Raw genomic sequence first — 13,579 nt, forward strand, 5'->3', positions numbered from 1 at the left:
ACCCAGGGATTAGACCCAGTCAGTTCTCCTGCATTGCAGGCAGATTCTTTTACCAGCTGAGCCACAAGGGAAGCCCAAGAATACTGGAGTGGGTAGCCTATCCCTTCTCCAGCGGATCTTCCCAACTCAGGAATCGAACTGGGGTCTCCTGCATTGCAGACAGATTCTTTACCAACTGAACTATCAGGAAAGCCCTTAGAAATATATACATATTTTTAAAAGTTGAGATGAAGAACAGCTTGTGATAACCCTCTCCCCAAACATCTATAAATCCCTAAAACTGAGGAGCCCATGTATTGCAAGGAGATCCAAGCAGTCCATCCTAAAGGAAACCAGTCCTGAATATTCATTGGAAGGACTGATGCTGAAGCTGAAACTCCAATACTTTGGCCACCTGATGCGAAGAGCTGATTCATTTGAAAAGACCCTGATGCAGGGAAAGATTGAAGGCGGGAGAACGGATTGACAGAGGATGAGATGGTTGGATAGCATCACCAACTCAATGGACATAAGTTTGAGTAAACTCTGCGAGTTGGTGGATGGACAGGGAGGCCTGGTGTACTGCAGTCCATGGAGTCGGAAAGAGTCGGACACCACTGAGCGACTGAACTGAGGAGCCCAGTATGAAAACCATTTCACAGATGAGGAACTTCAAGTCTAGAGATGACCAAGGCTGCAAGCCCGCTTAGTTATGAAACCAGCGCCTAAACCTGACGTTCTGGAAGAGTCCTCTTTACGCAGCATTTCTAAAGGCTGCTGCTGCTGCTAAGTCGCTTCAGTCATGTCCGATTCTGTGCAACCCCATAGACGGCAGCCCACCAGGCTCCGCCGTCCCTGGGATTCTCCAGGCAACAACACTGGAGTGGGTTGCCATTTCCTTCTCCAATGCATGAAAGTGAAAAGTGAAAGTGAAGTAGCTCAGTCCTGTCCGACTCTTCGCGACCCCATGGGCTGCAGCCTACCAGGCTCCTCGGTTCATGGGATTTTTCAGGCAAGAGTACTGGCGTGGGTTGCCATTGCCCTCTCCGTTCTAAAGGCTATTGTGGACAAAACATTGAACTAGTCGGCTAGGAGGACGACAAACCCGAAACAAGACCCAGTTCCACCCATTCAGGAGCTCACAGTTGAGGCTAGGAAGAACTTACATTTTTCAAAAAGTAACACGCACATATAATTACGGCTAGCAAGTTTCCAAACTCTTGATTCCTGAGACCTAGAACTACGTCTGAACCTTGGCCAGTTCCAGGACACGGGAAAGGTGAGGGTCAATTCAAGTTAAGAGGCCCTGACACCGAGGAGAGAAGGGGCAGAAGGAGGTAGAGGGACCCTGGTGGGCTAGCGGGCTCAGCAACGAGACCTGGCGCAGAACCAGAAGGAACCCCTTTCTGCGGTTTCAGAGGCTGGGTCCACTCCTGTTCTGGCCCTGGACGCAGGGCAAGCCTAACAGTCAGCCGAGCGGACAGGGCGGGACTTGGGGCGGAAGTCCCTCCGCGCACTCAGGTCACGTGGGAGAGGCCGCGCTCGCGCCCAGGTGAGTAGCTGCAGATCCTCGGTCACAGGTTTAAAGAGACGTGTCCCGCGAGCGCCCATGGTGCGTGGGACCGTTGCAGGTTTAGGGAGTCAGGGAGTTTATTTCCGGCGTGGAGTTGGGCTCTGGAAGGATGCGGGCTGGTGCCGAGGCTCTGGAAGGATGCGGGCTGGTGCCAACTAAAAGTCTGAATCTGAGGACCCACAAGGCTCTGGGTGAAAGTCCGAGCAGACGTGTCCTGTGTGGTCCGGACGGAGACCACAGATAGCTCTGCTCCAGGGATGGGGGTGGGGTGGAGGGTGGCAGCCCCCGGGATTCTTCTCTTGGCCGATTGTCAAAGGCGACCCCTGTGACAGGAAGCTGTCCAGGAAGCCTCTGCCCCTTTAGAGCGGGAAGGTGAAGGAGTGGGCACAAGGGAGAAACAAAAGTCTCTTTAACTGTGAGGAGGGGCAGTGGGAGTGACCTCCCTCTCCTCTCGGCTTGGCAGGAAATGGCACTTTGGCGGGCCTACCAGCGGGCTCTGACTGCTCACCCGTGGAAGGTACAGGTCCTGACAGCTGGTGAGTGTCCTGTGGGACCTAGGTGATACCAGAGCAGGCTGATTTGGGAGGCAGAAGCTTGCTGCACACACTCCCTCCCCTCATTTCTTGCTTCTATTCAACGTCCTTGAAAGATTGGCTCTCACCCCAGTCTGTTTTGGAGGGAGGGTCCCCAAGGCTGTTTATAAGGAAAGGAGTAGGCATAGGTGACCTCGCTATAACATAGGATCTGAAAGCCCTCACAAACCTGAAGGGTCATCCCTTTAGGACAAAGGCATTGGCCCCAGGAGCCCTTAACTTAGAAAACGAACAGTAACAAAGGCTCCTTTAACAATTCACAGTGTGCAAAGCACTTTCAACACACATAAAGTCAGTGTGTTAAGATTACTTAAGTCCATGTTAGATCCCACACCTAATAAATGCCGGAATCAGACTCTTACCCCAGTTTATTTTTGTTAGTATTGTTCTTATTGGAAAATATATCTTAACACACAAAAGAATGATGAAGATATATGTGTGTAGCATTTAAATAAAACTAAACTGAAAACTCCTGAATCTGTACCCAGTTTTGAGACCCCTTGAATGCCTGTCCTTAATTCATACACCCAAGAGATAATTACTTTTCCTGAATTTTGTTTAATATCGTTCTTTTGCTTGTCTTATAGTTTTACTGTCTATGGATGTATCCTCAAACAATATACTAATCGAGGATTTATTATTGCTCTAAATCCAGTGATTGAGTAGCGACCTCACAAAGGTAACCCAGTGATTTACCTGTATTTGTTATCATCTTTATTTTGCAGATTAGCTGCCATGAGAGGAGATGTCATAAAGCTTTGTTTTATAGTGAGAGGGATTGGAAGGCCTGTGACTGTCGAGGCAGTGCAAGGGTCACAAGGCTATGGTGAGGTCTTGCCTGTGTTTAGAGGAAGAGAACAAGATTCTAATGAGGACTGTGGGCTTCTGAGAGGAAGATTGTTAAAAGTGGTGAGGGATGGGAGGCCTACTGAAAGCCAGAGTACAACAGTAATCCTTCTACTGGAATAGCCCCATGTCAGCACTAGAAGCTTCATTGAGTGACTGGCCAAGGAGTCTTGCCCCTCCCTGGGCCCCTCTCCAGCCTCCTGTGCCCAGCTACCCTCCATCCTGTCCTCGGAGTGTCCGTCAGCCGGCATGACTCACCTGGCTGCGCATGCGGTGACTCATGCTGGACTGGGTGGCTGTGATGGGAACTGACACGCTGGGCCCTTTGCCCAGCCTCAGATTCCCTTGGGGACCCTAACTGCTGGAAGGAAGGTTCTCCCTCTCTCCCTCGTGGCCATCAGGAATAGGGAGGGGAAGGACCGTCCTTGTGTTTCCCTCCCCAAGGGATCTGCAGTGGATCAAGGTAGGAGCTAGAGCTCCAAGAGGTCCAAGTGCAGCTATGTAGCCGAGCTGGGGGAACTGGTGGTTGGTGCTGGAGCCCTGGGGCTCCACACTCCCAATCTTCCTGAGGCTGTACCAACATCTCAACCTGAAGCAACCTCTAGTTAACACTTTTCTCAGACTTTCCCAAACCTTTCAGAATCTTCCTTCGCTGCAGCTCAGTGTATTCAAATCAAACTGCAAATAAAGGGGGGAGGTGGATTTAGCTCACTGAGCTGTTTTTAGATCCCAACACAGTAGTTCCTAAGGTCCCTTGGGATAGCTCATCACACTGGAAAACAGAATAGAGATTTCAGACTTGGAGCTCAAAGACCAAGATTTGAATCTCCGAGCCATAACTCTTAGCTTTGTGAATCAAGACAAGATGATAAACCTCTCTGAGCCTTCGTTTCCTCATTTAGAATTTGAATTAAGTTATATGACCTCACAAAGTCAGTGTAGGGATTATCTCTGTGAAAAGGCTTTAGAAATCAAAAAGTGTTCAAGAAACTTAAAAGGTTCCAGGAGTTGGGCCTTTATATATGAGTGTTGGCAAGCCAAGCACAACAAGCTCTTCTTTTTGTAGTGGTGTTTGGGTTGGGTTTGTTCCACTTGCCATAAAGTTGGACTTGGATAGCCATCTACCTTGGTTCTCCAGAAAGTAGAGTCTGCAGCTTCAGGGCAGGTAGTTTGGTAGGAAATAATCCCATGGGAGGAGAAGGGAAAAAGGGACAGTCAATATAAGGATGCTTTATCAAATGGACATTGCTTAGGGCCCATGGCTACTCACCCCCTTAAAACTGACTGAGAGGCTCTTTTGAAATGCCTCTTAGGGTCTGTGGGTGAATAGTCTTTTCTGGAAACAAGGAGAAACCTTTACCCACCAGCTCCATCCTGCATTGGCCAGAGGTTTGCCACATGGAGTATGGATGCCCGTGTTCTGTGCTCTACCACACTGCCCAGGCATGATGATCCCCAGCAGTAGCTCTGCCCGAAGTATGGGGCTTGTCTCAGATGTGAGCCCCTTGTCTCAGGACAAGGACCCATCAGGTGAACTGCAGTGGTGACTGAAACAGATGATTGAATCAAAAAGATCTGAGTTGGTTCAAAAGAAGTGTCTGATACACCCAGTATGGGCCAAGTCAGAGTCAGGAACAGGGCAGCCAGGGCAGAGTCTGAATCAGCCTTCTCCCCTCCTTTTTTGAGGGCCCTTCCAGCCTCCAGTGGGCCCAGGGCCCCGCTCCATCCATCTCAGGCCACTCTAGTGCTGCTATGGAAGCTTCTGCAGACACTGGTTTCCCTGGAGTCTGAATGTGCGAGCTCAGCGGACATTAGAGACCATTCAGCCCGGCCCCTGAAACCAAGAAAGAAACTGAGGCATGAGAGAGGAGTGACATGCGTTTAGGTTTGTGGTCAGTGGTAGAGCTGCCATTAGAAGCAGGGCGCCCCCAGGGCACTAACCCTGCTTGGTCTGGGCTTAGGTACCTGAGAAGCTGTGGAACTCTCCATGTTATCTTATTTTCTAGCAGTGAGAAGGGCTCAGGCCTCTCGCTGCTGGGCTTCAGCTCCCTCGGGGCTCTGCCAGACCAAGCCCCTACCCCAGGCAGCTATTTAATTGTTGGAGACTCCTAGAGAGAAGTGAGACGGCCCTCGGGCCCCCTGCCAGCAGCTCCACCTGCCAACCCAGGCCTCTCATAGTCAAGGACAGCTTCCTGCTCCTCATTCCAACTTCCTGCCCCTCGGTTTCTTCATTTTCCATTCATACTTTAGTTTCCTGCATCTAAGATTCTACACACAAAAGCCAGGAAAGGAACAAAACAGGGGAAGTAGATAATTTACCCCCACCTGTGCCTAGGAAGTGGGCATGGGAAGTTGGGGCTTTTCCACTCCCTGGCAGAGAGTGGTCCCAGATAGATCTGTGCTCAGAGGCAGGCTCTCCCAACCCCTACCCCCTCACCCTGCTGAATCTGGTGGTGAGTGACGGCATGAGAACTGGCACCTACCCAGGGGCATGATGTCACAGCCGCGCCAGCGTCTGCCTGCTGGGCTCTGCGCCCAGCCTGGCACTGGGGCATCACTGCCCGGCAGCCCCTTGTCCTGCCCCATCGGGGCTCAGGCATTATGTCTCTGCAGGCCTCCATTTCCAATACCCCTGAAACAAATCCAAGGAAAGGGAAGCCAGAGCACTGGAGGGTCCAGACCAACCAAATGGGTCCAAGAGGACTCCCTGAGCCTAGGGTGGTTTGGGTCTGTTTGGGTTTGGGGTTGGGGAAGGTGGGATGAGGAATCTGAAATGCCAGCCCTTCCTGCTCACACGATCACTTGGACCAGAAATGCAGGCTTAGACCAGAGCCTTAGACTGTGCTAGAGCTGCTGTTGGCCCAGGGGGCCTGATGATCTGTAGGCAGAGAAGGAGCTGGGCATGGTTCTGTCTGAAATGGACTGAACAGACAGGGCTACAGGCTCTATACCACCTCACTCCTGCTGCTGCCCTTTCACTTGGTAATATCTCAGGCCTGATGGTCATGGTTTGGGGGCCTGGAATCCACTTCTCTCCAAGGCTGCAGGCTTCCGGGACCTGGCTGCAAGTCAGGGACTTTGGTTTTCACTCCTGCTGTGCCTTTAACGTGTTGTGTGACTGTGGTAAGCCACAAAGAGTGAAAACGGATGTCTCTTTGCGACTCTTCCCTTCCCAAGGGTATTGCTGCTTTCCCTCCCCACAGGGTGACAAGAAGCGGAGGTGATCACATTCTGGGGAGTAGCAGACAGGAAGTGTGTTAATCCAGGAAATGTCTGATATGCGGGCCTTTGGGCCCTTGTTTGGGCAGGAAGCTTCTGTGAGTCGAAGCCACAGGAGCCTCTCTGTGCCCACTGGCATCTGAGCCCAGGTCTCTGCCTCTGCTGGGAATTCCTGGCCTCCCATTTCCCCTTGAGAGGAGGCCTGTGTTCAGGCCCCAGCTCCCTTCCTTACTAAGTCGCCTCATCTCTCAAAGACATTCAGTGGAGAGGTAACCTCTATCTTCCAGACCGTTTGTGAAGATTAAATGTGTGAGAGTCCTTTGTATACTGTAAACATCTTGCCAGAGTAGAATGTCAAACTTTTAGTCCTTTTATTTAAGCAGCGACTCTATTCCTGTTCCACCCTCCCTGGGCCTTTTCAGGGTCACGTGGCCATAGCAGCTCCCTCCTCTCCCTTAGTGTTCAGCTGGTGACCCCAAGTTGTTAGAGGGGACAGGGAGCTAAGTGCTAACTGCATGGAGGGGAAGAAACCTTCAGCCCCAGTGCTTCTCACACCTTGAGCTGTTGTGCACCCTTCAGGCCAGACTTAGCATTCTCCATGTCCTTCCCAGGGCAGTCCTGTTGTCTGGGGTGGTCCATTTGACATTTCTCCTTGGCTATTTTCTGAGTCCCTGCCAGGCTTGATGTGGTGAGGAATAAGAGAACAAACACATCTAGGATTCTGTCCCTGCTAGCCATGTTTTGGGAAGAGCCTCTACCACTTCGGGAGTTTCAGGGAGAGGAGAGGCAGGGCTGCCTTGATGGGTATGCTTGGGGTCCCAGCAGCTGAGGCCAGCAGCCTCGGTCACAGTGGGTGCCCCTGCTCTCAGCCTTACTCAGCTGCCTCTGACGAGGCTACATGGGCAGGGCTGTTCCGGGGGTGCGTGGGGTGGGGAGCAGTGAGTATGCAGCCAGCACAGACGTCAGCACCAGCTCCGGGCCAAGGAGTGGGGTTGAAGGATGAGGATGTGTTTGCCCAAGGCTAATTGAGGGCACAGGGAAAGTGGTGGCTGCGGGGCTGGAGGGGGCTCTCATTACTCAGTGAGATGGACGGGCAAGCTGGAGGTCATACGGTTGCTCGCAAGTGGCCCTAGAAGTGTGTGTTTGCTATAAACCATCACCCACCATCACCGATGGGGGGGCTCTGTAAACAGTGATGATTTCTGTCTTGGTTTCTGGGTGTAGGCGTCCAACTAGGGCTGCTTGGAGCTGGGTGTCTGTGCAAGTGAGGGGAGGGCAAGTGGGTGCAAAGACCTGAGGAGAGATGGCCTTCATGCCTGTTGGCAGCTCGGTTTGAGCCTGTGAATAGGAAGTCTGGGTCGACCTGCCTGTGCTGGGAGGTGACCAGACCCTTCCTTGCAGGGTCTCTTAGCAGCTCAGCCAGTCATCCCCTGCCTGGGATCATTTGAGTACTTCAGTTTTAGAAAGAGTTATTCTTGCTATTCTCTACAAAGAGAACTCCCAAAACCAAGATGAAGGACATTGGCCAGGGTCCTGCCTTCAGTGGAGGAGAAAAATCCTCAGGATTCCTTACCATTCTGCACATGATCTGTTCATAGTACAGCATTCTGGAAGGAATACCATCTAGGAAATCAAGCCACCTGGTTCTTCTTGACTCTGCCACTTACTATGTGCCACTTCCTAGGCCTTCATTTCCAAGCCTCTGGAATAAGGGGTTTGCACAAAAATATCTGGAAGGCTTTTCCAGTTCCAACAGTCAGTGCTTCTCAGCCCTCAGCACCTCGGATTCTCCTTCCTCTACCTGCGGTTTCTGAGGCTAACTTCCCTTCACTGCTCACTGCAGAGTTCTTGGCCCTGGCCTGCTCCAGGCTGCTCATCCCAGTTTCTAACAGGACACATGTGAAGTGTCACCATCCTTGGGGAGGTGTCACCATCCTAGAAGCAGTGGGAAGGGACTGGCCATTTCCCCCAGATTGAAGCCCTTGGCCTCCGAGTGCCAGAGCCTCATTCATTCAGTAGACTTACCTCCCTCCTTGGGATGGCAGCTTGTCCCTGGGAGGTGTCCTGATGACACCTGTGTACCCCACACAGGGTCTCTGATGGGCCTGGGTGACGTGATCTCACAGCAGCTGGTGGAGAGGCGAGGTCTGCAGGCACACCAAGCTGGCCGGACCCTGACAATGGCCTCCTTGGGCTGTGGCTTTGTGGTAAGTTTTGCCAACAGCAGGGCTGCCGGTGGATTGGACAGTGGTCTCAGTTCCTTGTCATCCTTTGGTTTCCATTGGACCCTCTCACATCTAAGCCAGCCCTGAGTGTCTGCTCCCCCTGGGGGTTGGTTTCTAATACTTGAGGGCGCAGCTTTGTGATGTAAAATCCTGGTGTCCCCTCCACATCCCTGTTCACCTCTCTGGGAGTTCCTTTCAGGGCCCTGTGGTAGGAGGCTGGTACAGAGTTTTGGACCGGCTCATTCCTGGCACCACCAAGGTGGATGCACTAAAGAAGATGCTGCTGGATCAGGTGAGCGGAAGGCAAAGGGATTTGGGAAGGGTGAGCTGTGTTGCAGGAGGGCGAGGATTTAGGAGCTCACAGCACTTTAATTTCTCTTCCCTAGGGGGGTTTTGCCCCGTGTTTTCTGGGCTGTTTCCTCCCACTGGTTGGGACCCTCAATGGACTGTCAGCCCAGGACAACTGGGCCAAACTCCAGCGGGTGAGCTGGCCCGGTGTGGGGATGCTTTCTGGCTGGTGGACCGGCAGACCTGGGGGAATGATGCAGGGCAGGGTGGAGATGCAGGCAGAGCCCAGCTCTGGAGGAGAGGAGCTGGGAGGCTGTGGTGCAGTGGTGTCTTCTCTGAGCAGAAATCTGTGTGTGATACTCATGCCAGTTGGCAGTTGGCACCAGGAGGTCTGAGGTGCCCGGAAGTGCCGGTGTTCACTTGTTCCTTCTCTTGTCTCCTCAGGACTTTCCTGATGCTCTCATCACCAACTACTATGTAAGAGTTGGCACCTCAGCTGCCTCTTCTGCTTTCTTGAGTCCAGAAATGCCCAGGGATCAGGGGTTCTCCTGACACAAATCCCTCCATCGGGATTACTCCCTCATGCCCATGTGGGCACCATAATCAGGGAAGCACTCACCCAGTGCCATGTGTTTCTGTCTGAAGAAGCTGGAGTCAGACCAGGCAAGGCCGTGAGTCTGGCGTTGGGTGATGGAGGCAGCCCCCCAACCTTTCCCTTCTCTCTCTCGTAGCTCTGGCCTGCCGTGCAGTTGGCCAACTTCTACCTGGTTCCTCTTCATTACAGGTATGGCAAATCCCCATCCCACCCTTCAAGGAAGATGCATATTATGAACAGTTGGAGACAAAGTGATCCTCATTTTTAACCTTGAACTACCTTAGAACACCCCCCCCCGCCCCCACCCAGAACACCCTGCCCTGGTCAGAGCTCCTCAGACTCCTGAGCACTTTGTTCAGAATCTCGTATGTTATAGAACGTCCCAGAGCATCTGCCTGCTGACCTCTCATCTTCCTAGGGAGGATCTTGCTCCACAGCCCTCATCTCCATCCCACCTGGGCTCTCTACCTTTGATGGCCTGACTGTAGGGACAGTACTATAGCCTAAGTTAGGCAGAAAGGTAGACCAGAGTCAAGTAGGAACATGGTCAGGTTAGCCCACTGAAAAATATTGTTTTACCCTAAATAATCAGGGTAGTGGCTGAAAACTCAGTAAAAATAAATATAGTGAAAACAAGATGAGTGATTAAAATTATTGGAGGTGAGGGGGCTTTGGGAACAGGGGAAATCATGAAACTCTTCAGAGGAGACAAGGTCAGAATGGACATGAATAACTAAAAGGAATACAGACTTATGAACCAAATCAAACTTTAGAGTCATGGAAATGCTCTTTGAAACTAGAGTGAAGTATATTTAAAGTAAAGAGAAGGAGGTACTGCTTTATATGGCAGGCAGCACATTTTTGGAAGATGAGATCTCAGCTATACAAGACAAACGTGTGTTTAGAAGGAGCTTGGATGGAGTATGGATAAGGAGCCATGCACGGCAAGATGGCTGCTGGGGGCAGTTAACTTAGAGGCTCTTGTCCAAGAGACAGAGCTCTGGGCCAGCACGAGCACCTGAGCTGGTTGTCGTCTCATCTGAGCCACACGTCCCTCCATGGGGCTGAAGGAAGGAGACCTAGATCTGGACACTCTTGGAGATATTCGCTCTTTGTCTGCTGCCCTTTCCCTCCTCTCCCCTTGGCTTCCTCCTTATACTTCCTCTTCTTCATGGCACCATCCTTGTTCCTTAGGTTGGCTGTGGTCCAGTGTGTTGCTGTTATCTGGAACTCCTACCTGTCCTGGAAGGCACATCGGCTCTAAGTCGGCTTCACCCCATCACTTCCGCCTTGTAGTGATGCACCTTGACCCTGGAAGGGTTGGACCACCTCCTCAAAGTGGGCACATTGATCTTCCCAGGGTTCGGTGGCTGGTCAGAACTTAATGGGGTTAGCACCCTGAAATGGCCCACTTCACTCTTTAATGTAACCTGACTCCTATTGAAATGGCTAAAACCCACCATAAAAATTCATCATAAATATTTGTTGAAACATATCATTTTGTCAACTTTAGATTATACGCACATCCTGGCAGATGCCACTTTTTCCCACTCTTCATAGACAGCTGTTTTCCTAACCCTTCCCAGCCCCAGTACAGCTCCAATTTTGGGGAGATCCCCTCAAACTCTTTATATGGTGCCTCTGTAAGTATATTTCTAAGTAGGTAATCTGGAAGCTGCAGAGGCAATGAGTAAGACCCAGCAGAAAATGACTGGGGAGTCTCATTTTCCAGGGTTTGGAAAGAAGTCTGGAGACCCCCAAACCCCAATCTTCTTTTACAGATGAGGACACTGAGGTCCATAGAAGTGAAGTGACCTGTCCACAGTGTGAGTTAGTAGCAGAGTAGAAACACGAACATGTGCTATCATCATTTGAATGTTTGTATCTCCCCAAGTTCATATGGTGAAAACCTAATGCCCAAGGTGATGGTATCAGAGGTGAGACCTTTGGGAAGTGGTTGGGTCATGAGGGTAGGGACCTGGTGGGATCTGTATGCTTACAAAAGAGGCCACCTGAGGAGACAGCAAGAAGCAGGTCCTCAGCAGACAGTAAACCTACTGGCACCGTGATCTTGGACTTCCCAGCCTCAAGAACTGTGAGGAAATAAATGCTTATCGTTTATAAGCCACCCAGCTTATGGTATTTTTGTTATAGCAGCTCAAACAGACTAAGAAACCAAGTTTTCTTACTTCCTACTCAGTGATCTTAACCTGGAGGTCAGCGATAAAATAATATTGCTGCTTTGATTCCCAGGAGAAAATTTAACTTGGCTAAACTTCAGCTTTGAGGCAAACCAAGAAGCAGATGGACCAGCCTTTGTTATCTGAAAGCACCCCGACTCGAGAGGCCCTCTGTTTTTGGCGCGTCAGTCAAACAGCCCTAGGATTTAGATCCTGGGGCTGGAAGAAGATCAAGAATCCTGGCAGCTCAAACTGTCTCTTGGGTAGGGTACCATGGTGGTAGCTGAATGCCAGCAGTGCCATCCTGATTGCCTTCATTTATAGAACAGATAGCTGGGGCAAGGGACTGGATCTGAGCAGCACAGCATTTTCCCCAAGGTCCCTGGCCCCTTTCAGAGGCTGAGCACAAAGCCAGCACCATGGACAGCACCACAGTCCTGCCTCCCTTTCCTGTTCCAGAGAAGGCTGGAGATCTGGACTAGTCTGGGGACTTGCCGCCCCCCCTAGTCCCTGATGGCTGTTCTAAGTGAGTGAAGGACTCTCGTGGCTCCCAGAGCAATCTTTAAGCCCAAGAAGGCTTCCCTTTCTCTTGAGTCCGGTGTCATTTCCAGAGACACAAAGTCTGGTGTCCTCTGGCGCGCTCCTGGGGTCTCGCAGCCATAGGGTCGGACTCAGAGTTGCGGCCGTCATTGCTCTACAATCAGTGCATGTTCCTCGCTGACGTCAGCCGGAGCTGTTCTGGCGCTATATAAGGCTGGCGAAGGTCCCGGGACAGACCCCGTGTTCCCCGAGGCGCCCTCAGCCCTCCCCGAGGGACAGAGACTGGAGCTCTATCCTGCAGGGTGCAGAGGCTCTGCTCTCCTGCGAACTGTGAGTGGCTTCTGCGCGTCTGCCCAGACTCCCTCAGCACCAGGACAGCGCTCAGCTCACCCAACGCGACACCCCAAGAGGGAGGCAGGGAGGGAGAAAAGGGTGGCACAGGACTGGGAGCGGCTGGGGCTGGTGGGAAGGCTGTGAGCACCGGACGGCAGTCGCAGGGGCCGGGCAGGGGCGCTGGACTTGCTCGGGAAGGGGAGCGGCGTCCCCTGAGACTGCCCGAGGCGCACCTCACACTGCGCTGCGCCTGTGTGTCCAGGGCCGGCGGGACCATGAAGACGGCGGGACGCGCGGCGTTGCTGGCCGCGCTGCTGCTCCTGGCACAGCTGCGCCCGGGAAGCAGCCAGTGGAGCCCGGAGGAGGAGGCGGCGGCCGCCGGGGTCCGAGATCCGAGGCTGCGCTGGAGCCCTGGGACACGGAACCACGGCGGCGGGGCCCGCGCGCTCCTCTTGCTGCTGGCAGAGCGCTTCCCGCGCCGCCGGGCGGAGCAGGGCCGATGGGGATCCGGGACGGCAGGCGAGCGGCCGCGACGGGACGACCCTCCCCTGTCCATTGACCTCACCTTCCACCTGCTACGGACCCTGCTGGAACTCGCGCGGACGCAGAGCCAGAGGGAGCGCGCCGAGCAGAACCGCATCATATTCGACTCGGTGGGCAAGTGATCAGCGGGTCTGGGGCCCCGAGAATCTTGACCCCCAATGCTCCACCTCAGGGTTGAGACGTGAGCGACAGGAACTGACCAAGTCCTGCAGGGCTAGAGCGGCCTAGGGATACCCTGAGCACGATCCGCGTTACCGGTTTTTAATAAAAGTGCTGAAGAGCAGTTGGCCTCTGTTATGGGGGCGCGGGGAGCCACAGAAGGGTGTGAGCCCGTGGGAAAGTGGGGTCTCCCAGGCCGGCGAGAGGGAACCAAATGCTGTGGGAGGGCTCCGTGAGAACCGCTTTCTGCCAGGGTCCTGGGGTCCCCATCGTCTCCAAGTCTCCAGGAAGTCAAGACCCAGTGTCGCCGCACCACCCCCGACCCTCTTCTCTTGGCACTGGGCTCGCGAATACATGCCTAATATCAAGGAGGTGCCCCAAAAGGGTTCGTTCCGCTTCACCCCCCACCCCCACCCGTTCCCGCCCCAAGAGGTCCCAGATTTGGAGAAGAGCGGGATGGATGGTGATGCTATGTCTCTGAAGCAGAAACTCAGAGTGAGCAGTGA

At 52.8% G+C, this 13,579-nt stretch overlaps 2 protein-coding genes across 13 annotated transcripts; both read left to right on the forward strand.

Annotated features, from left to right (window-relative positions):
- The first annotated feature begins 1,500 nt into the window (after positions 1-1,500).
- Positions 1,501-10,813, forward strand: MPV17 (mitochondrial inner membrane protein MPV17). 11 transcript variants are annotated; one of them, XM_059891075.1, is made up of 8 exons: positions 1,501-1,531; positions 2,016-2,088; positions 2,733-2,824; positions 8,302-8,417; positions 8,625-8,727; positions 8,822-8,917; positions 9,455-9,507; positions 10,513-10,813. In XM_059891075.1, exons 4-8 carry the CDS (start codon positions 8,310-8,312, stop codon positions 10,612-10,614), a joined length of 462 nt encoding a protein of 153 aa, XP_059747058.1. In that variant the 5' UTR covers positions 1,501-1,531; positions 2,016-2,088; positions 2,733-2,824; positions 8,302-8,309; the 3' UTR covers positions 10,615-10,813.
- A 632-nt stretch (positions 10,814-11,445) lies between these two features.
- Positions 11,446-13,196, forward strand: UCN (urocortin). 2 transcript variants are annotated; one of them, XM_024998659.2, is made up of 2 exons: positions 11,446-12,368; positions 12,634-13,036. In XM_024998659.2, the coding sequence occupies exon 2, from the start codon at positions 12,647-12,649 to the stop codon at positions 13,034-13,036; it is 390 nt and encodes a 129-aa protein (XP_024854427.1). In that variant the 5' UTR covers positions 11,446-12,368; positions 12,634-12,646.
- Positions 13,197-13,579: the final 383 nt, after the last annotated feature.

Source organism: Bos taurus, chromosome 11 (assembly GCF_002263795.3).
Source record: "Bos taurus isolate L1 Dominette 01449 registration number 42190680 breed Hereford chromosome 11, ARS-UCD2.0, whole genome shotgun sequence".
In the NCBI taxonomy this organism is placed as follows: domain Eukaryota; kingdom Metazoa; phylum Chordata; class Mammalia; order Artiodactyla; family Bovidae; genus Bos; species Bos taurus.